The sequence below is a fragment of the Anolis carolinensis genome, chromosome 4 (genome assembly GCF_035594765.1).
Source record: "Anolis carolinensis isolate JA03-04 chromosome 4, rAnoCar3.1.pri, whole genome shotgun sequence".
NCBI classification, from domain to species: Eukaryota; Metazoa; Chordata; class Lepidosauria; order Squamata; family Dactyloidae; genus Anolis; species Anolis carolinensis.
In genome coordinates this window covers 46788442-46816037 of record NC_085844.1, presented here as the reverse complement: position 1 = coordinate 46816037, position 27596 = coordinate 46788442, and the positions used below count along the sequence as shown (strand labels likewise).

The window sequence follows — 27596 nt, the reverse complement described above, 5'->3', positions numbered from 1 at the left end:
GCGGAAACGGGGGCCACTTTGCCAGAGAGTGCCCAGCCAAAGGGAAGCCCGCCGCCCGTCTGGCGGCGGCGTCCTCCACGGAGGCGAAGACGTCTGAGGCGGCTGGCGCAAAGCCGGCGGGGGAAGCCAGCGACCGGGCGTAGAGAGGCTCGCCAACCCGGTCAAAAACCCCACTCAAGAGCCGCCAACCGGGGTCCTATTTCTCCTAGTGGTCACCTTGTGGTCAGCGAAAAAAGGACCCGTCATGATCCATGCCATGATAGACTCAGGAGCCACAAACAATTTCATTGATAGAGAGTATGCCGACTCTCTGGGATTACAATATCACGACTTCAAGAACGCCCGTGTGGTGCAGGCCATAGATGGCCGCCCCCTCAAGACAGGTCCAGTAAGCCAATGGTCAGAACCCACCAGAATGTGGATAAGGGAACACATGGAAGAGATTTCTTCTTTGTTACCGAGGTTCCCCATTTCCCAGTGATTTTGGGAATTCCATGGCTGACCCTTCACGACCCAAACATCTCCTGGTCCAACAGAGAACTGCAGTTTGCTTCAAAATATTGCCAAAACCATTGTCTGGTAGCCAAGGTCTGCCATACCACAGACGCTGAATCCATCATCACTTTGCCCAAGAAATACTCAGACTTTTGGGATGTATTCAGTGAAAAAGAAGCCGAGAGACTACCCCCGCATAGACCTTATGACTGTGCCATTGACTTGGTGGAGGGGGCCCCGATCCCGCGAGGACACCTCTACTCCCTGACTGAACCAGAGCAAGAAGCTCTCAGGGAGTTCTTAGAGACAAACCTCCGCAAGGGGTTCATCAGACCCTCTCAATCCCCAGCCGCTTCCCCAGTGATGTTTGTGAAAAAGAAGTCAGGGGACCTACGCTTGGTGGTGGACTATAGGGCATTGAACAATATCACTAAGCGAAATCGATATCCCCTGCCTTTGATCTCGGATCTCTTAGACCGGCTTCGAGGGGCCAAGGTTTATACCAAACTGGATCTTCGAGGAGCTTACAATCTAGTTCGCATCAGGGAAGGGGACGAGTGGAAGACCGCCTTCCAGACTAAATTCGGTTTATTCGAGTCCCGGGTCATGAATTACGGTTTATGTGGAGCTCCCGCAACGTTCCAGCATTTTGTCAATGACATCTTTCAGGATTATCTAGACCGGTTCCTGATTATCTACTTGGATGATTTTTTGGTGTTTTCTAGATCACAATCAGAACATGAGAACCACGTCAGAATGGTGTTACAACGATTGCGGGATCACGGACTTTATGCCAAGCTGGAAAAATGCGCTTTTGATCTACAAGAGGTAGACTTCCTGGGATACCGTGTCTCGCCACTAGGGCTCACCATGGACCCGGCGAAGGTTTCAGCAGTATTGGAATGGCGGGCGCCAACCAACAAGAAAGAGGTGCAACGTTTCTTGGGGTTCGCGAACTACTACCGCAAGTTCATTCCAGACTTTGCCCGCTGGTCTGATCCAATCACCAGCTGCATCCGTGGGAAACAGCCTTTCCGCTGGACAGAACAAGCAGAGAAAGGATTCCAGCAACTAAAGAAATTATTCACGTCCCAGCCAATCCTTCAGCACCCAGATCCTGAAACCCCTTTTGTCGTGCAGGCGGACGCCTCAGATGTGGCGATTGGGGCTGTACTCCTACAACCAGTGGGAGATCACCTTCACCCTTGTGCCTTCTACTCCCGTCAACTGACCGCACCAGAGAGAAATTACACTATTTGGGAAAAGGAACTTTTGGCCATAAAGGCAGCCTTTGAAACTTGGAGACATTGGTTAGAAGGGGCCAAATTTCCCATTGAGGTCCATACTGATCATCGGAATCTAGAGCATCTAAGAACTGCCCGCAAGCTAAATCAGAGGCAACAACGCTGGGCTTTATTCTTTGAACGTTTTAACTTCCAAATCCATTATGTAACCCCAGCCCAGACCAAGCAAGCAGATGCTCTGTCACGGAAACCGGAATATGCTGCAGGGCGCAAAGAGACCTTTGAGTCCCAACTGCTGCAGCCCGAGAACTTTGCCACGCTCACAGTGGGAAACACCAAATCCACTCCAATTAAATCAACTCCCTCTACTCCAGGACCCCTTTCTGCTCAGGAAATCAGGGCTAGTCAGCAAGCAGATGCCTGGGCTCAGGACCAACTTCGCCAAGGACTACATTTCCCCTTTTCGCTTAAGGATGGGTTACTTTGCTATAGAAATCATGTCTACATCCCTCCAGGACCGGGCAGGGAAAAAGCACTTCGTCTGTGTCATGACTGCAAGCCAGCAGGGCATTTCGGACTATTTAAAACCATGCATTTGATCCTAAGAGATTTCTGGTGGCCCAAGATCCGCAAGGATGTGGAAAAATATGTCAATACCTGCCCAGTATGCCAGCGCTCCAAGACAAGAAGGGAAAAGCCCTCAGGGCTTCTGCATCCCCTTCCTACCCCATCTCGCCCGTGGGAAATAATCTCTGCAGATTTTATCACTGATCTACCACCTTCCTGTGGATTCACCACGATCCTAGTGGTGGTGGACCTTTTTACCAAGTTAGCCCATTTCATTCCCTGCGATGGCCTCCCCACGGCCAAAGAGACTGCAGATTTATTCCTTCAACATATTTTCAGATTGCATGGGTTGCCCAAGAGTTTGGTCACAGACCGTGGGTCCCAATTCACCTCTCGTTTCTGGAAAGCACTACAAAAACTATTGGGCATAGACTCTCGTCTATCTTCGGCGCACCATCCCCAAACGGATGGGCAAACTGAGCGCACCAATGCCACTTTGGAACAATACCTTCGCTGTTATGTGAACTACCAGCAGGACAATTGGGCTTCCCTGTTACCGCTGTCGGAGTTCGCCTATAACAATGGTGTCCAGGCTTCAACTAAAGAAACCCCGTTCTTTGCAAACTACGGCTTCCATCCACGATTCTTTCCTTCTGTCATTGAAACCTCAGAAGTTCCCGCAGCAGAGGACTGGCTGCAGGAACTCACAGCGGTGCAACAACTTTTACTCCAGCAACTAGACCAAGCCAAGGAGGACTATAAACGCCACGCTGACAATCATCGCCAGCCGGGCCCCGAAATCAAGGTAGGAGACCGGGTTCTTCTGTCCACTCGTTTCTTGCCCTCCCATCGCCCTTGCCGGAAGCTAGATGCCCGTTTCATTGGCCCCTATCCAGTGGTGGCGCAACTTAACCCCGTGACTTTCAAACTTCAACTCCCGCGCTCTATGCGCATTCATCCAGTGTTTCATCGCTCTCTGCTCCTTCCAGCGGATGGTGTGCGCCCTGATGTAGACCGGCCGGCCCCCGCCCCTGTTTTGGTGGACGGAGAGGAGGAGTTCGAGGTTCAGGACATTTTGGACTCTCGCTTTCACCGCCGCCGCCTGCAATATCTCATTGACTGGGTGGGATTTGGTCCCGAGGAACGCTCTTGGGAAGACGCTTCCACTGTCCATGCCCCCGATTTAACCCGCCGCTTCCATCAGACCTATCCCGCCAAGCCGCGGCCTCGCACCTCGGGGAGAGAGTCCCAATTTGAGAGGGGGCTTGAGGAGGGGGATAGTGTGATGACTCATGGGCCATGTAGTCCCGTTCCTAGCGCTGTTGAGACAGATGAAGAGGAAAACTTGGTTTTTCCACCGTTTCAGCCAGAATTGGAATTTTCCCAGCCAGAATTGGAGCCCTTGCACCTGCAGGAGGTTTGCCTTCCAGAAATCTGCCAAACAAGCCCTGAGTCAGAATCTCCCCCATTTTCTCGCCGTAGTTATTATCAACAACAAAAAGGAGTTCAACAGGCTAATCGCAGAAGCCTGAGAATCGCAGCCAGGCATTCAGCTGATTAAGACTGCTTTCATGAGAACCTTTAGGGAGTCATGCATCTGGACACAGAGATTGACTTTCGGTTCTGGTTCCCCAGAGAAGTGTTCTTTGGTGGGAAAACGAGACCCTATTTAGGTTCCTTGCCCCGTAGGAATCTTGCGGAGTCAATTCGTCAGCTACCGGAGTAGGTTGTGTGTGGACAGCGCTACTCCCGTTTCCAAGCCTTCGTTCCTGTTTCCAGCCTTGTTTTGCTTCGCGGACCTTGCCTTGCTACCTAGGACTCAGCCTTGCTTTCCAGGACCTTGCCTTGCTTCCCGGACCTTGCCAAGTGTTTACCACGGATCTTGTCCCTGTTCCTCGTTCCTTGTTGCCTTGAATCAAGCTTTGTGTACCAAGAATCAAGCTATTTCCTTGCCTTGCCTAAGTTTCATGGACTAAAGGACCTTGTCATCTCCCCTCACCTTGCTTGGCAAGTGAGTGTTTCGGTTACTGGATTACAACTTTGGACCTTACTATTTCATATTGGACATTGTTTTCCTGGACTATATTTGACCTTTCCTGAAAGGTCATCTTCTGAACTATATTCTACACTTATTTTATTTGCCTTTACTTATTTCCTTAATAAAGATATTAGATAGATTCTGGCCTCTGTGTATGGTTATTGGTGCTCTGCAGCCTGGGTCGTGACAGGCGCCTTGCCGGGATGGGAATCGGGGGTACTGTTCTGCAGTGGCTTCAGTCCTTTCTGGAGGGTCGTTCCTAGATGGTGTCATTGGGGGACACCTGCTCGGCCCCACAACCGTTGTCTTGTGGGGTCCCACAGGGTTCAGTACTGTCCCCCATGTTGTTCAACATATACATGAAGCCGCTGGGAGTGATCATCCGGAGTTTCGGGGTGCGGTGTCATCTGTACGCAGATGATGTCCAGCTCTGTCATTCCTTCCCATCTGTCACTAAGGAGGCTGTTCAGGTCCTGAACCGGTGTCTGGCCACTGTGTCGGACTGGATGAGGGCGAACAAATTGAAATTGAATCCAGGCAAGACAGAGGTCCTCCTGGTCAGTCGTAAGGCTGAACAGGGAATAGGGTTACAGCCTGTGTTGGACGGGGTTGCACTCCCTCTGAAGACACAGGTTCGCAGTCTGGGGGTTTTCCTGGACTCATCGCTGAGCCTGGAGCCCCAGGTCTCGGTGGTGGCCAGGGGAGCATTCACACAACTCAGACTTGTGCACCAGCTGTGCCCATTCCTTGGGAGGTCTGACTTAGCCACGGTGGTCCACGCTCTGGTTACATCCCGTTTGGACTACTGCAACACACTCTACGTGGGGTTGCCTTTGAAGACGGCCCAGAAGCTCCAATTAGTACAATGGGCGGCAGCCAGATTAATAACCGGGGCAGCTTACAGGGAGCGCACCCCCCCCCCCCCCCGCTAAGCCAGCTCCACTGACTGCCGATATGCTACCGAGCCCAATTCAAAGTGCTGGTTTTGGCCTATAAAGCCCTAAATGGTTCTGGCCCAATCTACTTGTCCGAACATATCTCCTCCTACGAACCAGTAAGATCACTAAGATCATCTGGAGAGGCCCTGCTCTCGGTCCCACCTGCCTCATAGGCGTGGCTGGTGGGAACGAGGGTCAGGGCCTTCTCAGTGGTGGCTCCCCGGCTGTGGAACACCCTCCCTGGAGATATCCGACAGGCTCCTACCCTGCTGGGATTCAGAAGAGCCGTGAAAACATGGTTATGTACCCAAGCTTTTGATGAGTAAATGACAAAGTTGACATGGCCTGATTTAAGGATGAAGCATGAGGATCTCGGACAAATGGAATTAATTATATATACGTTTTTAAGGTTTTTATAATGTGTTTTAACAATGTTATTATTGGATCTGTTTATATTGTTGTTTTTTTTAATAAATTTTTATTCAGATTTTCTTACACATACATACAGTACAGTAAAAAATAAAAATGGAGATGGTTCACAGGGGTTGGTGAAAAGGGGAGAAGAGGTAAAGAAAAAAAAAGGGAAGGAAGAGGGAAGGGGGGGAAGGGAGGGAGGGGATACAGAAGTCCTTCCGCTTTCTATTCTTTGTGGGCTAGGTTCTGTTCCATTTCTTTCTTTTTTACATTTATTGGACTAGTTTTGGTCATTGTGAGTGTCCTCGGATTCTTCTTTGCTTATTTCTCCTTTGCCTTTTCCTTATATTCTACATATTTTTCCCAGTTAGTTGATTTTATTGTATTACCCCTGTTTATTTTCATTAGATATGTTAATTTGTCCATATCATATATCTCATTCAATTTCTCCAACCAATGTTGATTTGTTGGTATTTCTCTTTGTTTCCAATATTTTGCAAAGGTTATTCTTGCTGCTGTCGCTGCGTATGTAAATATTTTGTCCTCATTTGAGTTCAATTTCATTATACTCTCTGTCAACCCAAGTAAATAAAACTCTGGCTTCATTGGGAATGATTTTTGTAGTATTTTCTGTGTTTCTTCATGTACTGCTTTCCAAAATGATTTTGTTTCCGAACATGTCCACCAGATATGAAAGTATGACCCTTCTTGCTTTTTACATTTCCAGCATTTATTGTCTGTGTTTTTATACATGGTTGCTATCTTTTTTGGTGTGATGTGCCATCTGTGGAACATTTTGAGCCAGTTTTCCTGTAAATCTGAGGCGTACGTATATTTTTGTTTTATATTCCATATTGCTTCCCATTCTGACATCATAATTGAACGTCCAATATTCTTTGCCCATTTTGTGGCACATATTTTTACATATTCTCTGTAGACCATTCTAGTAACTTCTTGTATATTCTCGCAATTTCCTTCTTGCTATTTTGCATCATGGTATCCCAGAAATTTTCAGTCTCATTAAATCCTAATTTTTTATCTTTCCCAAATTGTTCTTTTAGCTGGGCATACTGAAACCATGACATTTTGTTGTATTTTTGTCTTATTTCCTCTTGTTGTTTTAGTTGAAATTGCCCATCCTTTTTTCTTAATATTTCTTTGTATTTTGGCCATTTTGTCCAATCCAAAAAATTTTTCTGATTAGCTTCCAAAGGTGAAATCCATAGGGGTGTCTTCATATATATTCTTCCCTTATATTTTTCCCAAGTTTTTATTAATGAGGATCTGATAAAGTGATTTCCGAAGTTTTTCTCTACTGATCTTTTACCATACCAGAGATAGCTATGCCATCCCCTCCTCAAATCAAAGCCCTCCAATGCTAGCATACTGTTTTTTTCTAGGGTTGCCCAATCCTTAACCCATGCCAATGCACAAGATTCATAATATAATTTTAAGTTCGGTAGTCCAAATCCCCCTCTTCTTTTATCATCTGTCATTATTGTATAATTTATTCTTGCCTTTTTTCCCTTCCAAATAAATTTTGTGATTTCCCTTTGCCATTCCATAAAAAGTTTATTGTTCCTTATTATTGGAAGATTTTGGAACAAATATAACAGTTTTGGTAAGACATTCATTTTTATTATTGATATACGTCCTAAAATAGAGATTTTCAGGTTTTTCCAGTTCTGTAAATCTTTTTTAATTTCGTTCCATTTCATTTGGTAATTATTTTTCAGTAGGTGTGCATTTTTTGCTGTTAACCAAATTCCTAAGTATTTTATTTTAGGTATTATTTGGATGTTTGCCACTTTCTCTATTTCCTCTTGTCTTTTCTTTGGTATGTTTTTTGTCATAATTTTTGTTTTCTTTTTGTTTAGATAAAAGCCTGCCACTGATCCATATTCCTCTATACGGTCGAGCCACTTTTGAATTTGGTGTTTCGGATTCTCAATAATACATATAAGGTCGTCAGCAAAAGCCCTCATCTTGAATTCATAGTTTTCTATTTTTGTTCCTTTTAATTGATCGTCCTTTCTGATATTTCTTATTAAGATTTCAATTGCGAAGATAAAGATTAATGGTGATAATGGGCATCCTTGGCGAGTTCCCTTATTTATTGGTATCTCTTTCATGTACTGACCATTTACTAAAATTCTTGCCCTCTGCTCCGTGTATATCGTTTCAATCGCATTGTAAAATTGATAACCTATATCAATTTCTTTAAATAGTAATTTGATAAATCTCCAATTTAGGTTGTCGAATGCTTTCTCTGCGTCGATCGAGAGCAGTGCCAATTCTTTTTGATGATGTGTTTCGTAAAATTCTATTACATCTACTATAGTTCTCACATTTTCTTTCATATGCCTTCCCGGGAGAAATCCTTTTTGCTCTGGCCCAATCCATGTTGTTAAGAAGTTTTTGAATCGATTTGCCAATATGTTCGTAAAAATTTTGTAGTCCAAATTTAATAGCGTAATTGGTCTGTAGTTTTTTACCTCCGATTTATCTGTATCTTCTTTGTGAATTGTGATAATATCTCCTTCCTTCCACGATTCCGGAATAATGTTTTTTTCCAATACCTGGTTCATTAGTATTTTCAAAAATGGGATTAACTCGTCTTTCATAACTTTGTAGAAACTTGCGGTGAATCCGTCTGGACCCGGTGCTTTGTTAGGTTTTAAATTTTTTATTGCTTTCTTAATTTCTTCTTCTGTTATTTCTTTATTGAGATGTTCCCTTTGTGTTTCCGTAATTTTGTCCAGTTTTTGTTCACCTAAATATTTTGTAATCTTTTCCAAATCTTCCTCTTTTTGCTTATACAATTGGCTATAGTAGTTCCTAAATTCTTCTCTTATTTCTTCATCTGTCGTATACTCCTTATCTTTGTCTCTGATCTTTATTATATGTTGTTGCTGTTTTTTCTTTCTTATCTTCCTTGCCAGCCAGGGCCCTGGTTTGTTTGCGTTTTCAAAATTATCTTGTCTCACATATTTCAATGATTTTGCTATTTTTTCCAAATCTAGGTGATGTTTTTCCTTCTTTAGATCGTTTATTTCTTTCTTGATCTTTTGGTTCTTAGGTTGTTGTTTAAATATCTTTTCTTTATTTTCTATTTGCTTATTAATCTGTTCTATTTTATAGTTCCTAACTTTGTTGGCTCTGGCTTTCTGTTGTATGAAATATCCTCTCATTACTGCCTTATACGAGTCCCAAATCGTTTGTTTTGTTACATTCTCTTTGTCGTTAAAATTAAAAAATTCTTTTGTTAGTTTCCTGTTTTCGAGTATTGCTTTTTCTGATTTAATCAGGTTGTCATCTAATCTCCATCTCCAATGGTTTCTTTTGTAGTTTATTATCATTTCGAGGGGGCAATGGTCTGATTTGTCTCTTGGTAATATATTTATCTTATCTACTTTTGATGTTAATGAGTTTGAGGTCCAGATCATATCGATCCTGGACCATGATTCGTGTCTATTTGAGTAGTATGTAAAGTCTCTTTTATTTGTATTCTTATTCCTCCAGACATCTTGAAGGTCCAATTCTTTTTTAAGATTTAGGAAGTTTTTTGGTAGTTGGCCCATTTTTCCTTTAGTTTTTCTATTTTTCTTTTTCGATTTATCTAGATCATGATCTATCACTCCATTAAAATCCCCTAAGATTATTATATGCTCCACATCCGTTTTTAAAATTTGTTCTCTCAGATTATTTACAAATTTTGTTTTAGGTCCATTCGGAGCGTATATATTGCAAATGAGGATTTTCTCTTGATTTAGCATTATTTCTACCGCAATTACCCTCCCCTCCGTATCTTTAAATTTCATTTCTGCTGGGATGTTTTCCTTTACATATATCACCACTCCTCTTTTCTTTACCGAATCTGCCGAAAAGAATTCTTTTCCTAATTTATCGTTTTTCAAGTGTGCTACATGTTTTTGGCATATGTGCGTTTCTTGAAGCGCCACTAAGTCGTATTTTCCTTTATTTATTTGGGTCAAGGTGCTTTTCCTTTTTTTTTTTTTTGGGGTGAGTTCCACCCGTTCACATTGTTTGTGTATATTCTTAGCTGCTGTGTTATTTTACTCTCCATCTTGGTTGTCCTCATTTATCAATTCTTCCTCATCCTCTTCTCCGTCTGATACATTTGTGGTCTGCAGTCCTGCACCCACTCCCAATACTGTCTCTTCCGGGGAGTTTTGTCTCTGTCTTTTGGGTTTTTTCTTTTTTACTGAGGGTGAAATTGAGGCTGCATGTTCCAGGTCTTTTTAAAGATTTTTATAGAAAGCTTTTGCTTTTTCCACCGATGTCAGCCAATGTCTCTCGTCTCGATAAGTTACCATTATCCCCTCTGTCTTCTCCCATCTATAACGAATTTTGTATTTTTTTAACTCTTCCATGAGGAAAAAGTAGTTTCTCCTTTTGTTCAGCATTGTTAGAGGTATTTCCTTTAATATCACTATTTTTGTTTCTTTGTGATATATTGGCTTTTTGCTGTTTTGTATTAGTATCTCGTCTCTTGTACTCTTTCTTGTGAAATTTGCAATAACATCTCTAGCCGTTTTATTCTTCCTTGAATAGTTTGTCTGTATCCTGTAGCACCTGTCTATTTCTATTTCCATCTTGTCTGTTGTCTTTTGTAATAAGTCAGCAGTCATACTTATTATTTTTTCTCTTATGTTCTCATTTTCCTCCTCTTGTATATTTCTGAATCGGAGTTGGGATTCTAATTCTCTTTGTTCTATTCTTTCTTGTAATTTTTCTATTTTTTGATTTTTATTTTCTAAATTTACCATTTTTTTCCTTATTTTCTCTTGGGAAATTTCCAATTTTTCGCTATTTTGTTTTAGTTCTTTTATATCCTCAAATGTTTTCCTCACTTCCTCTTTTAGTTGTCCAATTTCTTGTTTTATCTCTGTTCTCATTTCTATCATTTGATTGTTGTATTCTTCCATTCTTTTTTGGGCCTCTATTTGGTAATTTTCCTGTCGTTCTCCCAGTTTCTGGATTTCTTTCAGAAGGTCTTTCATTGACACATCTTCTGATGCTCTTCTTGCCGTAATTTTATTGTCCATCTTAGGTTTTGCTCCTGCCATTTCAATTCTCAAGTATTGATTAGATGCACTTGCTGTTGGGGCTTATAAGCTCCTCTTCTAAGTCTTTAAATCACGATCCTTTTCTTTGTCTGTCTTTTATTCTCAATCTTCTTTCCTTTCTTTTCTTCTGTCTTTCTTGTCCCTCTTGTCTCTGCGTCCTCTCCAGTTCCTTCTTGGGTCTCGTCCTTCTGTTTACCGGATCCGGCAGTGCACTCGCCTCTGCAAGTGCCTCGGATCGACGGTGTCCCGAGTATCTTGTACTATTTTCCAATGGGGTGGGTATTCTATAATCTTTTCCGTCTTACTAGGCTCTTATTCCCAGAATCTTTTCTCTCAAGGTTCAGCACCTTTCTCTCTGTTCATTCTCTTCTTTGGATTCTTTCTCCTTTGACTCCTGAGTATTGAATTTCCACTTTGCACCAGCAGGGGTCCCCCTACCTACACTCGATCCTTCACTGTTTTAGTTGAAGCTTTCCCAGTTTCCCCTTCCTCTCTCTTTGTTTATAAAGAAGGGCACCGTAGACATAACAGCATGGCTCCCAAGGTCGTCAATAGGTATGTTAAGAGTTTCTGTTTCTCTTCCCTTATCTCCTCAGGAAATAATAAGGGGTCCGCAGATTTCTGCTTCTCTCTCCCCTCACTGCTTTGGAGGTTCTAATATCACTATTTTGGGTTTTTCATTTATTATTTACCCATTCGTTTGTCGTAATATTGAGGTCAGATCTGCACCACGCTTCCCCTCCGCGACTTGCCGGATCCGGCGGGTTGCCCACCCTTCGGTGGAACCTCGGATCGACGGCAGTCCACTCGGTGGGGTGTCTCTTCCTACCCTCGGTTGCACTTTTTTTTTTAATTGTATATTTCTATATGTTTATATTAATTTATCCTTTTGTATCGACCCAGAATCCGACATTCAGTCGTTCTTTTGTTTAATCTCTAGTTCCACATCCACTTGGAATAGAAAGCTTTTTTCTTTGGTGAAGTACTTACTTCTCCTGCCGCAGCGGCTGTTTGATCTTATCCTTTTCTTCTTTAAGTTTAAAAATGGGCCGGCTTGCGGTATATGCAGAGATCTGAAGAAATCTGCTTCTCTCCTCTCCGTCTTCTCCCCGTGGTCCCCGAGTCTCTCTGGCTCTCGCCCTAGAGCTTCGGAGGTCCACACTGGGGTTTGAATCCTCCCTGACTCGATCCGCAGGGTGGAGGGAGGCTAAAAGCTCCCCCGACCGGAGAATGGAGGTGGCTTGCCAGGAGCTCCTAGCAAGTCGTGCCCGCCGCCATTGCTGCCCACCCTTGTTTTATGATTGCATTTTGGGCATTAAATTTTGCCAATTTTTGTAAGCCGCCCTGAGTCCCCTCAGGTGAGAAGGGCGGGATATAAATGTTGTAAATAAATAAATAAATAAATAATGCTCTTTCTGTTTCCATTAGTGGTTTAAAGATGGTGTAGGTCACATGGAAAGAAATGTTTCAAAAGGGATACTGGTCTCCTTGAGAGTAGGGGTTTAAAGAGGATGAGCTCATGGAAAGATGGTTTTCCAGATGTGGATGCACTACAACTCCCATAATTCTCTTTCATGTTTCCCCAAACCCTTCTTGTATGTTAAGTTTGTCATGATGGGTATGTGAGCCCTCAAACTGTGTAGGAATCTTTATGGTTCAAATACATACAAATATACACATAAACCATAAGCCATATTAACTCGACTCCTTTTTTTTTAACGTATCTCTTTCTCTGAGCAGCAAAAAAGCAAGACCTTACTCTGTCCTGGGATGAGCTAAAAGATTCCCTTCACTCTTTCAGTGCTCTGTTATGGGGAAGTGCCAAAGAGCTGTTGTCGCTGCCACCGTTTTCACACCCAGGCATTCAAAAAGGCTAGAAGTGGCATCATCACAGAGAGATTGAAGGATATTGATGCTTCTTTTATATTACACTAGGACTTATTACACTCTTGCACTTCACCGGTCTAGATTTTGATGAATTGTTTTTAACTGCTATTTATTGATTGTTATTTGTTTTAACATTCATGGCCTGTTCAATTCTATTTTGATGGTTTTTAATTGGATAGCTTGTGTACATTTGATGGACTAAAACAAAGAGAACTCACCAATGGCTTCCCTTTATTCTAGAAAAACGTGGCTACTGGGCTATCTGTGGATTCAACATTAACTGTTCTTCAACATCTTTATTCATAGCTTTCGCCAAGTCTTGTTCAACCTCTTTATTGATGACTTTGATGAAGTAATAGAGGGCATGCTAAATGAAATTGCAGGTGACACCACACTGAGAGGAGGAGCTCATACTCAGATAACAAAACAGTTGTGACTCAGGTAACAACAAAACAATGATGACCTCAATTGATTGTAGAAGTTAGGCAAAGACATTTGTGCAATGTTCTACTTTTAAATAGGAAAAAACAGCTTACAAATGTATAGTGGGTAATTCCTTTCTTGTCAGCAGTATGTGTGAAATAAGTCTAGGATGTCTTAATAGACTACAATATAAACTTGAACCACAAGGCAGAAAAATGTGATGAGGAATTCAAATTAAGACAATGTGATGCCACTTCCTTTTGGTGTGTGGAACATACTGACTTTTGGCTGTTTTGATTGAAGCTGCACAAAACTCTTGCTATCTCCCACCTATCTTCGAAGCTGTAACGTATGTTGCTGTTCCTGCTTTTGCCAGGGTTTGAGGGTATCTACATTGTTAGACTTGGCTCTAAGGCTTCTTCTTGTTTCTTCATGCAGCAGTTACAGATCTTGATTTAAGGACCAAATGCACCAATGTTTTCAAGAAAGAAACTAAGCTTTATTGTAGGAACTCCCTTCTAAGATAGGAAAGTTCATCAGGGTTCTAATCTAACCTAGCTACATCTTAGGAGGTTGAGAGAGGATCTGTGGGGAGAAGAAGAGGTGGAGAATCATCCCTAAGAGTATCAGTTTACATCACAGACGAGTCAAGATAGATAGACACAGTGGGAGGACATTTCAGGTTGCTCAGATTAACTCTATTACTACTGCCTATTGTGATGCATTCTTCACTTTTCAGTGCAAAGTATTGTTGCATTTCCAACATTACTGTCACAGTAAATCACAAGACTGGATATTTTCTACATATTTTATGGAACTCTAAATAAATCAAAAACCTTACATTATTTTTAACATACACTACTCACAGAGTTATGAATATTTTATTTGGACATTTGGCTAATGAAACAGACAAGTGCATAAAATGTGTGACAGCTAGTTCTCTTTATGATGTTTCTCAAATCGTTCCGAAAGAGCTCTTAAGATACTTCCTGGTATTTTTTGGTGTTTATCACGGATGTTTTCAATAGCAGTCTTTGTCTGTTGAAACAAAAGGAGAACATATACTATTATAATAATTCTTTCTTTTAAAAAAACTACAAAGAAATCACATAGAAAACAGGAAGTAACAAAAACTAACATTTGTGTTCACAAGAATTAAATGGGATTGGATAGTCTGATTTTGAATCATTTTGTTCTGTAAGTAGAGCTATGTGCCAAGGAAGCAAATAACCACCAACACTTATGAAGGATGAGCTTCTTTATACAATATAATTTGTAAAGCTAGAATTCATTCCATTTCTTCTCACAAAGAAAAAAATCTCAAATGTGTCCAGAGGAGGACAACTAAAATGATCAAAGATCTGGAGACCATGCCCTATGAGGAGTGGCTTAAAGAGCTGGGTATGTTTAGCTTGCAGAAGAGAAGGTTGAAAGTAGACATTACTATGGACCTCACACCTCTTTCGAGCCATGGTATTTCACCGGCAATTGCCGGCAAAAGAGAAGGCATGCAGGGTGGCTCGTGGCGCCTCGTGGGCCCTCTCTCCTTCCCCCATCATACGGTGGGGATGGGACAAGATGCATTGGCACCCTGTCCCTGTCCCCATCAGATGGGAGAAAGGGTGGCAACATGCGACAGCGTGTGGCAAATAGGGGAGGAAAGTGCAGATAACTCCTTTGCAGCTACCCAATACACTTTCCTCCCCATAGAAGAGGAGGAAATGCCATTCAGTGCTTCTCCTCCACTTTGGGAGAAATGTGGGTGGTGTGATGTCTCATGGGCCATGTAGTCCCGTTCCCAGTACTATTGTGGCAGACGAAGAGGAAAACTTTGGTTTCCCACCGTTTCAGCCAGAATTGGAGCCCTTGCACCTGCAGGATGTTTGCCCTCCAGAAGCCAGCCAAACAAGCCTTGGGCAGAATTCTCCCCCGTTCTCTCGTAAGGATAATTATAATCGAGATAGAGGCGCTAGGGAGGCGAATCGCCGAAGCGCCAGAATCGCTGCCAGACAATTAGCTGATTAAGCCTGTTTCCCTTGGGAAATCTTAAGGAGTCATGCATCTGGACATAGTATGGGTTTCACTTCTTGTTCCCCAGGGAAAGTGTTCCTTGGCGGGAAAACAAGATCCTATATAGGTGTTTACCCGCAAGGAGATCCTTGCGGAGTCAATTCGTCAGCTTCAGGAGTGAGATCGTGTGTGGACTACGCTACTCCAGTTCCTTGTTTCCAGGACCTTGCCACGGACCTTGTTCTAGTTCCAAGCCTGCCTTGTTCCCGGACCTCGCCTCGGACCTCGTTCTTGCTTCTTGCTTCTTGTTGCCACGTATCAAGTCTTGTTTGCCAAGAATCTAGTTTGTTTTCCAGCCTTGTTGTCAACCTCGATTGGACTAAAGGACCCTGTCATTTCCCCACACTTGCTCGGCAAGTGTGTGTTTCGGTTATTGGATTATAACTTTGGACTCTAATATCTCATATTGGACATTGATTTCCTGGACTATATTTGACCTTTCCTGAAAGGTCTACTTCTGAACTTTATTCTTCACTGGTTTTTATTGACTTTATATATTCCCTTAATAAAGATATTAGATAGAATCTGGTCTCTGCGCATGGTTATTGGTGCTCTGCAGCCTGGGTCCTGACAGGTGGGGCCTGCTGTGTGTTGTGTGATATTGTATGGCAGGCCCCATCCACGCTATTATTACAAGTGGCAAAATGGGACTAAAAGGTCTCATGTGAAGAGGTCCTATGTTTAAATATTTTAAAGATGGGGAGCAGGTTTGTTGTCTACTGTTCTGGAGACTAGGACTTGAAGCAATGAGTTCAAATTACAGGAAAGGAGATTCCCCTTGAACATTAGGAAGAACTTCCTTACCATAAGAGCTGTTCAGCATGGAACTCTTTGCCCAGAGTGTGGTGGAAGCTCCTTCTTTGTAGGCTTTTAAAGAGAGGCTAGATTGCCATTTTTGAGGGTGTCTTGATTGTGGGTTTTTTGCATGATGAGCGGCTGGGCTGGATGGCTCATGTGGTCTCTTCCAACTCTATTATTCTATGATTCTATCATTCTATGTGTGAAAACAAGCTAAGGTCTATTTGGTGTATATATGCTGTATATATGCAAACAGATCGTGAGTATAGGTAACACATTTTGGTATAATAAATGTTTTCCTAAATAGAAGTGGTGTTTGTCTTTTTAAATAACTTCCTTTTGTCAGTATTATCTTAAGAAATCAAAAATATGCTGAGCAAAATGGATCCATTTTTATTTAAGCAATTCAGGTCAAAGGAAAAAACCTGTTTAGGTTCAGGTATATAGATCTCTAATGTACACAAAAGCTTTTCTGTGAGAGTATTTCTGTTATGTCAGACTTTGGAACTCTTTCCCTGAGGATGCTAGAAGGGCTCACTTCTTGCTGTCCTTCCTCAACAGATGACAACTTTTATATTTCATGATAGCACTTTCAAGAATTATTTGCTCTACAAAGAAAGGGCAATTATTTATGTGCTCTATTATTTTTAAACACTTTTATTAATAAACTTTATTTATAACCCACCCCATCTCCCCAAAAGGACTTTTGCCATTTGTAACTCTAATCCATAATTTTATAGATAGTTTAACCGCATTTACAAATTAAATTTATATGTGCTCCCTCTTTTAGTTTTGCAATGTGCTTTGAATCCCAGCTTTTGGGGAAGGGGAGTGGCATATATGTTTGTGTATATGCATGCACAAATGTGAGATAGAATAAATAAAGCTAATATGCCACAGAAAAGCCACATATATCTTGCATTGCTTTGCAGACCTCTGTGTCTTCCTTTGGAATGTACACATATGTTTTGATTCTAAGTATCACATTTGACAGTGTCATACAAACAGCAGGAAAGAATGTCATGAGAACCCAGAATTTGACAACACATGTGTTGAATATGTGCAGAATGGAGGGCAGATTAAGGTCACCCATGGTGGAGTACACATAAAGTCCACTACTGAGCAAGAAAAATGTAAATAAGTATGCAGAAGATAATACAAAATGGAAAATATTATTCACAAGTTGATTTTATATTCATATTTACATACGCAGGTTCACTTACCTTTTGTACTAGTTCTTCTGCAGTTATGTTCGGATCATACGGGATGGGTTCTCCAAGATATGTACGTAATTTGACAGGAAAGTATCCAATAATGGGAAGGAAAAACCATCGAGTTTTGTCATGTAGCCATCTTGTAAATCCTACAGAGTAAACCAAATAACTTAAGATTTTGGTTTCCTTTTGGAGACAAACACCTTGAATTTTAAGAATTGTATCAATCCAACCCAAGAAAAAGCATTAAATAAACCAAGATCCAGACTACATATGAATGCTGGGATGTATGTCATCTCAAGTGCAGTGTTAGCAGTTGAAGAAGGAGCCTCCGATGGCCTAGGGGATAAAAGCCTCGTGACTTGAAGGTTGGATTGCTGACCTGAAAGCTGCCAGGTTCGAATCCCACCCGGGGAGAGTGTGGATGAGCTCCCTCTATCAGCTCCAGCTCCATGCGGGGACATGAGAGAAGCCTCCCACAAGGATGGTAAAACATCAAAACATCCGGGCGTCCCCTGGGCAATGTCCTTGCAGACGGCCAATTATCTCACTCCAGAAGCAACTCCAGTTGCTCCTGACATGGAAAAAAAAGCAGTTGAAGAGTTCTACAACATTCCCCATAGTCTAGTCTGATGGACCTGATTTGAATGAGGAAAAGCTTCCACTTAAATGAATGGGAAGTTTTCTCTCTATGCAATTTGCTGATATATCACGCCCAAATACAGATATGGTCCACAATACAGTTATAGGATCAAATCCTCCCTGCTGACAAACCAGGGTACCAATCTGGATCAAGGATCTTTGTTGACTATTTTTTAGTTTGAGGGGGAAATTTTGTATTTAGGGTCACATCAGGCTTAGGCCTAATCACTTTGAAAGCACAAACAAGTCTGATCTTAAAAGTTAGCAAGGTCGGGTCTAGAATACAAGAAATGGGATACTCAAAAATGGTAGAAAAGTTTAGCAGATTACATGCTCCAAGATTACATTATCAGTAGGAAAAAATAAATATGTTAATGAATATCCTAGGGAGAAATGGGAAGGGAAATGAGAAGAACTGATAGCCAAAGTAAAGGGAAATAGTAAATACAATGAACTGAACCACGATCAAGCAAATAAATTGAATGATAAAGAATGATGAAGATAATGATACAGAATGTTCCCTGAGAGAGGGGGTGAAAGGGAGGGGGAGGGGGAAGGGGGAAAACAGCAGAAAGGGGATGGATATATGTAGGGGAAGCATATGGAATCAATAAGGTACTGAAAATGGGTGATACTCCTGCTTTAAAGCTTCCCAAGGCCACATTTCTCTCCTATCTAGGTAAGTTCTTAATCCAAATATTCAGATTGGGTGAACGGGCCTAGATAATCTTGCAGAGTGTCTGATAATCTGATGTAGGAGGATGAATCTACACTGTCATAGAATGCAGTTCTACTGTAGGAAATCCTTGATTTTGAGTCTGATTAGAAGTGTTTCTGTTTTTCAGTCTCATAGTGAAAATGGCCATAGTGCCATTGCTAGCTAATTGACAACATTGTACATATCTCCGTGAAGAGACATGCAATATGTAAATGAGGATTATCAAGCAGATTGGGAAAATAGTTGTAAAGGAAACATCAAGAAAATGCAGGAAGCAATTTAAGAAGTCAAACTCACGTGTATTCCCAAATGTTCTGCCAACTTCACGAATATTTTGTGTAAACATGGGAATGATGGGCTAAAAAAAGATGAAAGAATGGATGAGGAATACAAAAGTATTTCAGATTCACTATAGCAATTATTTTGTTATGAAAGACTACCGACAGTTAACACTGATCACTAATAGTTTAGATGTCTAGAATTTGGCATTGCCATTCCTAATAAAGCTGTTACTACAAATAAATGTCTCCTTCAGTGTATTCTACAGTAAAAAGGTCAAAAACCCACAACAAAACAAAACAATTAAAATAAACAAACAAGAGCCTAGTTTTTAAAATGACATTAAATTCAAGCAAATCTATTTTTAATAGCAGCAGTACAACACTTTCAGTACTTGCAACTGTCAAAATGGATTCATATTCTCCCTAGGTATCTGTAGGGCTATAATATTAGTTGGAGGTTGCATTTCCACTGTGGTATTAATGCATTTTGATACCACTTTAACTGTCATGGCTCAATGCTATGGAATCATAGCATCCCAAGGTTCCATAACACTGAGCAATAGCAGTTATAGTGGTGTCAACCTGCATTATTTCTACACTGCCAATGCACCCTCATCCTGATGGTTTAGTATATGTAGCAGAAACCCTTATGAATTATTTGACCCGATGTGGTGGGAAAACATAAAAAAGAAGCTGTTCTTCCTAGTGTTGTCCAGAAAGAAAAGGAGAAGTAGAAAAGAAAAAAAAGTTGCTACTGCCAAGACTAAGAATTAGACATTTCTCACCTTGAATAATTTTCAATTATGTTTTTAGGAGGAGACAAAAAATAAATTCCTAACCTTGGAATTTACGTTACACATTTCTATCTTTTATTAATGTATTTTTGCATCCTTACTTTAGACCAGGCATGGGTAAACTTTTTTAGTTGGGGGCCGCATGGCAGGCTGGAGTGAGGTGGGCGGGCCAGGAGGGAGGGAGTTTTCCCCAAGTCCCCTCCCTGCCCTACCAGGGACAAATCTTGCCATTTGTCTGCCTTCCCTAACCACCACTAAAATTTTACTTTCTTATTTCTCCAGTAATTAAATATATGCACACCCCTACATACTGCAGTGGATTTCTAGCATAATTTTAAGACAGGAATTAAATAGAACCAAGCAATCACTCACCACTTTAGCTTCTAAAGCCACATGGGCGAAACCTGTACGGTTACCCCACATCAGTTGATAGTAGTTGTCACCAAATAATGCTTCTTTCATTCCACCAGGTACAACCCCCAATAACTGGCCTTTTTTCAGGATTTCAACACCTTTAGCTCTGCTGCCAGGAATGCAACCAAACAGTTCTAAGTAGCCTTTTAGACCTGTGAAAATATGTCATGAAAAGAAAAACATTTCACAGAGTACCTGTTTATAGAATTGTGTTTGTCAAGACATCCTACTTCTAAGTAATGCATTATATTCTATGTGTTGGGAATATCAGGAGGCTTATTTAGTGAATAAAGAGAAGGAACGTGGTTTTCCATTCAGCTGCAATGTATGAGAAAAATGCTCTGTGAGTGGTTAAGTAATAATTGGCCCGACTTATTGTTATTCTTGTTGCAGGAGTTTAAGAACAGGAACAAGTATCTTGTGCCCATTGAAATTGTCTTCTGTTAGCTGCATTTACTTTATAATGGCATGACCCTCTTGCTGCCACTGGATCTCAGAAATCATGAGGCAAATTGATCTGCTAATGTCACAAAACTGACTGGCTGAGATCAACACACAAGAGTCAAAAAGAGGCAGAAGACGGGCAGAGTGACTGAAGAACTAAGTTATGTCAGGTATAAACATTTTTCAATGGCATGAAACAGCTATTATGTTAGCAGAAAAATAGATAACGATAGCCCTAAATAATCTTGAATACCCCTAGGCTGAGAGTGGTTTGAATTTAACAAAGCTTCTGCTAGTTTACTATTATACCATCTGGCACTCAGCTGCCTTGGTGAATTGGAAGAGTAGTGCAAGGGCAGCAACATGGACTTTAAAATCTCTTTAAATGACCCAAAGATCATGTAAAGCTTTGGACTCATCCACTATGGATAGTTTCATTCAAAGTTTGTCTCGTGAATTCCTGTGACAAAATCTCCAACCCACTAAAGTTGATTTAAAACAGAAGCACTGCCTACAATATGTTAACTGATAGCTACTGGGACCACTTGATGTAGACTGAACTGCTGAGTAAGTGAAGTATTTCCATCAGGTCTTCAAAACATCTTGCCCACTATGCTGAATACAGCCATCTCATATAATTTAGTATATATTTTAGTCCCTGAATAATATTTCTCAAAGCAACAAATTAGCAAAATTCATGAATCTCGGGACAAGGTTTTAGAAAAATTCCATTTTAGGAAAGGTTGCTGGGGCCACAGCAAGGGGTCTGAAATAAATTAGCACTGCGCTTGGCTAAAGATGAAGTAATTGAGGCCACAGGAAAGTGGGTGAATCCAGATGTAATTTTTTGAGTTGGTCCAGTATATGTACCAAAACACAATGGGATGTTTAAGAGTGAACAGCTTTCCTTGCTACAAAACTTTCCTTTTGCAAGGAGCTAGGGTTTTAAGAGAAATAGCAGGAAAATTATGTGAACTGGGTGGGGAATTCCTCAGGCCACATCCAAGCCACTGGGCAATAATTCTCCATCATTGTTTGAGAGATCACAAACTATGCAGAGTTAACACTATCACCGATGTCACACTAATAATATGGTCATATATTGCTTTGAACACAAGGTTCTGCTGAAGTGTTGACACAAATCCCTTGTGAAGGCTAAAGTAAGAACAGAAAAATTGGCTCAATACAACTTACATAAAGACTTACATACTTTCATGAACTCTTATATAAGTCAGTGACTGCCACCTGCCTAGTAAGAACTTCCCATCCCTGTGAGCTCCTGCCAGATTGTCATGCCTGCCCCACTAAGTGGCTTTGGCTTGAAGGACCAAAAATTGGATTTGTTATCATAACTTTCCATAATTTAAACAATGTTCAATATTATCATTTAAATATGGAGGTAGAAGTACAGTACCTGGTACAGTAAACAACTTATTATCGACCACAGAATGACAGACTCTCCCTGTCAGTAGAAACATGTTACTTGCAAAAAAACTATAGTCATAACTCATAGCGCCATGATATAAAACAATAATCCCAGGTCCTTCTGGTATATTCTCCACTCCAATAATCTCATAACCTAAAGAAAATACAGAACACAAGAGGTAATTAACTTGTTTAGTACAAAAAGTAACACAAAACATAAGACAACGTAACACAGTAGAAAAAATACAATAGTAGAGAAAATAGTAGAGAACTGGAGGAGAGTCTACATGGGCCAAAAAGTTGAATTGGAACAAAAGTCACCCTGGGGCATCTAGGTGATATCCAGGAACTTCTGGACCTTAATACGGAATAAAACTGGATAATCATAACTTTAATAACCATAATGTGAATCCAATTTTAGCCTATAATAACAGAAGTTGGGGATTTATGCACTTCGGGGTTGTGTGAAAAGCTGATCTGGTTCTAATTTAGAACCAGTCCTGCTATTCACATGGGCCAGTGCCATCCTCCTATTTCCCCTGTGCTCCATGGCATCAGGGTGGGGGGGGGGGGGGCGTGGGATGGCAATATTTTGTGTCATTTGCCACAACAGTAGCAGTCAAGGGGCACTGGGGCACTAGGCACCTTTCCCATTTTCAGTAGATGCAAACAAATGACTTGGATAGGGGAGGGGATCACTTCTGCCCTTTCCCCTTCCTCTCTCCCAAGTCATGGGGACATCACCAAAGGTCCCTACTGATGGCCAGGAGTTGTCTGGACAATTTATGTAAAAGGTAAAGATCACTATTCAGTGTGGCTGAACTGCACATGGACCCACAGGATGGTCAGGACTTCACTCCTGCTACTGACATGGTTTAGGAACAAAGCATTGTAAAGTCATCTGCAAAATTTGGGCCTGGTCCAAAACAGCAATGCTTCAGACTGGCTCAATATTTAGGTAGCTATGTATATGAGCCCTGAGGTCAGAAAAGGATCCAATCCTTTTGGCTACTAAATTCTCATAATTCAGGAGAAATACTTTTTCCTTGAAAATTTCTTAAAATTAAACATGGAAAACTATATATGGGAAACAAGGGTTTTCCCACCAAACCTACTATTCTGCTTTTATTTCACTTAATTTCTTAGCAGCACTATCATGTATCTAGGTACTTAGGAGTAAATTCTATTTATTTCCACTGTTCTAAGTAAATTTTTTGATAGCAGTTTAGGTTTCAGTGTGTGTGTAGTTTTTCAGGATTGCTAAAATGTAGTTCAATATTAATATGTAATATGAGATGTACTGACTGGAAATGTCTTTATTTCTTTATTTAAAATCATGTGCTGTTTGTAAAAAGAAAGCTTTCACAGGGTTCTGCCAATGCAAATATAAAAACAGAAATGAAATAAACCAAATAAAGAGAGGTACAAGAAACATGCTTCAAAGAAACCAAGATATACTGTAATCATGATACAGTCTTCTGTGTGGGTTAAAAGCTGACAAAATGGTAAGGATTCAGCATCAACCACATAAATTTTCAAATATTCAGCACTAACCAGAAAAAGGTTCAAAATTAATGATACTAAGGACCTCATCACCAGGGGGGAAGCCCCGTTGTAGGACACTGCTGAGATGCAGCCAGGACAGAGGCCAACGGAGCCCATCCCATGAGGCAGGGCTACTTCTGGCAAGGCTCCACCCTGGAGACAGCCCTGAGAACATGGGTGACTACCCATGATCTCATAGACTAAGCCAAAGGCGGCATGGGATAAAGGCGGGGGCAGATGGGAAACATCATGTGGTGGTAAGGGGGTGATGCGAGGCACTGCCTGACAGTTTTCCTCATTGTCCCCCGGCTTATGGAATTCCATGTGATGAGGTCCCAAGACTGACAATTTAGGCAAATACAGGTTTGGTTGGGCTACATGCTGCTTATAGTATAGAACCTGTCTATCAACACAAGATGATGAGGCAAGAATTGAAATATGGCCTTTGTAACAGGAAACACAAAGGAGGTGTACTGTAAGAGTAATTTGTAGGAGACAAAAAAGAAAGATATTGTGACACTGCTAGCAGCCATAGGATACAAATATGTAAACCAGTTGCCATTTTCATATATATAGTAAAGGACACTATAGATGTACAAGAAAATGATGATGAAAATACCTCATTTTTAATTATGACTGGATTATATTATTGTGTTCATTATGTAGAGAAAAAAGAATATGCGTTAACAGAAAAGTGACCTTTAATTGAAAAATTAACTATACAGAAGAGAATTCTTGCTGTAGCATAATCTATATATATAAAAGAGTGATGGCATCACGGCGACCCACAAAACAACAAAACTACAGGCCCCCCAACCTCGAAATTTGACAACACAACCCATCATCCACGCCTCTAGGTTGATACAACAGAAAGAAAAGAAAAATAAAGTCCTAATTAGAGAGAGAGGAATAATTGCTTTTATCCAATTGCTGCCAGTTAGAAGGCTAAGCTCCTCCAACTTGGTCTTCTAGCAACCCAATAAAAAATAATAATAAAACACTAAAAATAATTAAAAACACTAAAAAATTAATACAATAAAATACTATAATAACAGAAAATAACTAAAAATAATACAAGAAAATAATAAAATATAATAAATAAAAAGATAACTTACAATAAAATTAATAAAAAAAATACAAATGTCAAATAAAAATTACACAACAATTTTTAACCAATACCACCACCACTTTGCCACAGCAACGCGTGGCCGGGCACAGCTAGTAAATAATAAAACATTATTTGTAGTATAATGCAATTACTTTAATGCAAGTATTTTAAATGGTAGATTCATGCCAAAAGGTACCAATCTAAATTTGTTTCTTGAATAATTCTATAATGAATAAATATCTTTGTGATATATGCAAATGTGATGCTTGGCACAGAAAGAATATATAAGGAAAGCATAACCAAGATCACTTAGATTGCATATTCTCAACACATTTTCGGTTCCTGTAAAATTGGTTCATGTGGATTAGGTACCTTTTGAAAACAAACTCCATATATAGTTTCCATATGATTTAATAAGAGATGTTTTGAAAACTCCCATTGAAGTGTATCATACCTTCTCATCAGCACTGATCAGTCATACAAATAGAGGAGTTCCTCAGATAAGTATTAAAAAAAAACTTTGCTCACCATGCAAAATCTTCCCACATGTAGCCCCGAGATATGAAAGTATGTGCCTTGGTTTATCCCATACTTTGCTGAGCATGTCTTCAGGTGCATTATTTATTTTCTTGTATATAAACATAAAAAGTGAAATTGCACTTATTACAATGTATACAATGAGGGCAAATGCCACTCCCACAAGGATGGGCACACAGATTAACCACCAAGCCACAAAAGATGTATATTCATGAAGAAAAATAAAACGAATCCAGACTTTCAGTGTTGCAGTATACCAGCCCAGGGATTCCCATCTTGAAGCATCAAGTGTGGTTGGAGACATCATTCCCTATACAATGGTAAAACAAATCAAGTGAAGTTTTCTTATTCATCTGTCCTCTGGAAAAATAAACATCCAAAGTCCCCCATTTTGAACTGTTATCCATCATTCATGTTAAGTCATCTGCAGTGCTGATGATTGTAAAAACCCACATGCACACTGATGGTTTGGAAGCTTCTAGTTCAAACTCCATAAAGCAAGTACTTTGGAAACAAAAAAATGATGTCATAATAGACTTCCTGTAGGACCAGAAATGATGTTGCATAAAGTCACCAAGCATGGTTGCTTACACCTGACTCTCCATGCATCCACATGTTACTTGGATTTTCAAGACCAAATCCATAGCAATAATCAGCTGCTTGGGACACCAATGATGCCTTCAAATTGCCCTAATCCTCCACTAATTTAAGAACCTCCACAATCACTGGGATTAGGGGCCCTGAACTTTGTATAAGTGAAAAAAGACATGAATAAGGAATCTAGGTTCCCATGGTATAAATTGCACTGAAAGACCAAGGGATTCCTAAAGAGAACATTTTAATCACATTCCCGAATAATCAAATGTGCAGAAGTCAAATCTGCAGATCTGGAGGGCCAACTTATACTTAATGAAAATATGAGTTTTTAAAATGTTGTATCTGGAGCTGCAAAATTATAGAGAAAATATCCCTTTAATTTGGCATTGAGAAAAATGTTGTACCAGTTACTACTTATCTTCCATTAAAAAACATTCTGATCATCCATAATATAGGCTAAAATAATACCAATTTGGCTTGCAAATATTTAGTTATTACTTTAGAATCCAAATTTACAAGCCAGGTTTCTGTGTATCATTCCATGGCATAGTCTAAGGCCCAATCTTCACTGCCATATAATTCAGTTTCTGAATACAGACTATCTGATTTAAATTGAAATATATGGCAGTGTAGACAGCACGGGTCCAGGTTATTTGGCAGATCACATCTCCTCGTATAAGCCTGTCTGGGCCCTGAGATCTTCAGGAGAGGCCCTTCTCTTAGTCCCACCTCCATCTCAAGCTTGGTTGGTGGGAACAAGAGAGTGGGCCTTCCGTCTTGGTGGCTGCCCCTCGACTCTGGAACTCCTTGCCCAGGAAAGCCAGAATGGCACCCTCCCTGCTACCCTTCTGGTGGCAGGCTGAAACCTTTTTATTCAGGCAGGTTTTTAAAGATTTCAAAGATGTAGTTGGGTGAGACATCAGTAGCCCTTTGTCAGAAATGGCTGGAGACTTTGTAAAACGACAACTCCCATAATTCCCTAGTATTGTAGTTTTTTCTGAAAAATAATTTTATTATGCCCTTGTATTTTTTCTCACTCTGACCTATAAACCCATCGTAGAAGTTGTAACCTTGTTGACTAACTGCCAATAGTTGCTGCTTCTTGAGAGAAAGAGAGGTATTCAGATGATATATATTCAACAGAGAGAAATAAAACACCTTTGCACTTACTGTTTCTGGAAAGCCTTAACGTCCCTTGCCTCCAACCGCCTTGCTTTGACTGCATCGATTCCTTGGTATGAAGTTTTTTGTTTACTTGAGAGGTTTCATACTCATCAGCCACTCCTCTGGTGAACATTTCCTCACAGAAGGGGTGGAGAATGTTACACCACTCTCTACATCTAAGTAATGCCGGCTAGAAATTAGATATCAGTTTAGATATCACAGGTTGTTTGGAATTCTATTAAAGGTATGAATAATTGTTGTAGACTCTACACCCACAGCAGTAATGTTATTTTGTTTCATTGTGTTACCAAGTACTATGACTAGGCATAAAAAAACATAATACTTCCCACACTTCCAATCTAACACACATAGTTTGGGACTAGACATTGAGATTTATTACATTATCTAGTAATTTGTATACTATTCACCCCAATAACAATGCTATGTTTCTATCTAACTGTACCCACAAGTTCTTTGGTGTCTTGAGTAATAATGTCATGCCTCTTGTTACTTTTGGATGAGTAGTATCAGGAAAAGGAAGAATGACCATTTTATATGTCTGCCTACATGCTTCATGCTTGTTGATTAAAGGAGAAGAAGAGTGCAAAACTCACAGATCAATGCTGGTGCTTAAGTGAGTGAGGGGGGAAAAGAGCAATCATTGAATCATAGAGTTGGAAAAACCACAAGTGTCACATCCAGTCCAGCACTCTGCCATGTAGTAATACACAATCAAAGCACTCCAGAAA

At 40.6% G+C, this 27596-nt stretch overlaps 2 protein-coding genes across 2 annotated transcripts in view; one reads left to right on the top strand and one right to left on the bottom strand.

Moving 5' to 3' along the window:
* The window catches only part of LOC100554962 (monoacylglycerol/Diacylglycerol O-acyltransferase), a 56649-nt gene that overhangs the window by 4172 nt on the left and 24881 nt on the right, over positions 1–27596 (top strand). The window lies entirely within an intron of this gene.
* Positions 13962–26978, bottom strand: LOC100555153 (monoacylglycerol/Diacylglycerol O-acyltransferase). The gene is made up of 7 exons (XM_003224300.4): positions 26854–26978; positions 25078–25396; positions 21886–22050; positions 19986–20179; positions 18836–18896; positions 17188–17327; positions 13962–14134 (listed from the first exon to the last, which is right to left on the bottom strand). The coding sequence occupies exons 2-7, from the start codon at positions 25391–25393 to the stop codon at positions 14030–14032; spliced, it is 981 nt and encodes a 326-aa protein (XP_003224348.1). The 5' UTR covers positions 25394–25396; positions 26854–26978; the 3' UTR covers positions 13962–14029.

What these genes read in the sequence shown, in the direction of transcription:
- LOC100555153 (XM_003224300.4), bottom strand. Translation starts at nt 25,393, where the DNA reads ATGATGTCTCCAACCACACTTGATGCTTCAAGATGGGAATCCCTGGGC. An exon ending in TAAGTTGTTTACTGTACCAG is followed by an intron (nt 20,180 to 21,885) that starts GTACTGTACTTC and finishes ATATTTTCACAG; the next exon opens with GTCTAAAAGGCTACTTAGAA. An exon ending in TGGCTTTAGAAGCTAAAGTG is followed by an intron (nt 18,897 to 19,985) that starts GTGAGTGATTGC and finishes ATCTTTTTTTAG; the next exon opens with CCCATCATTCCCATGTTTAC.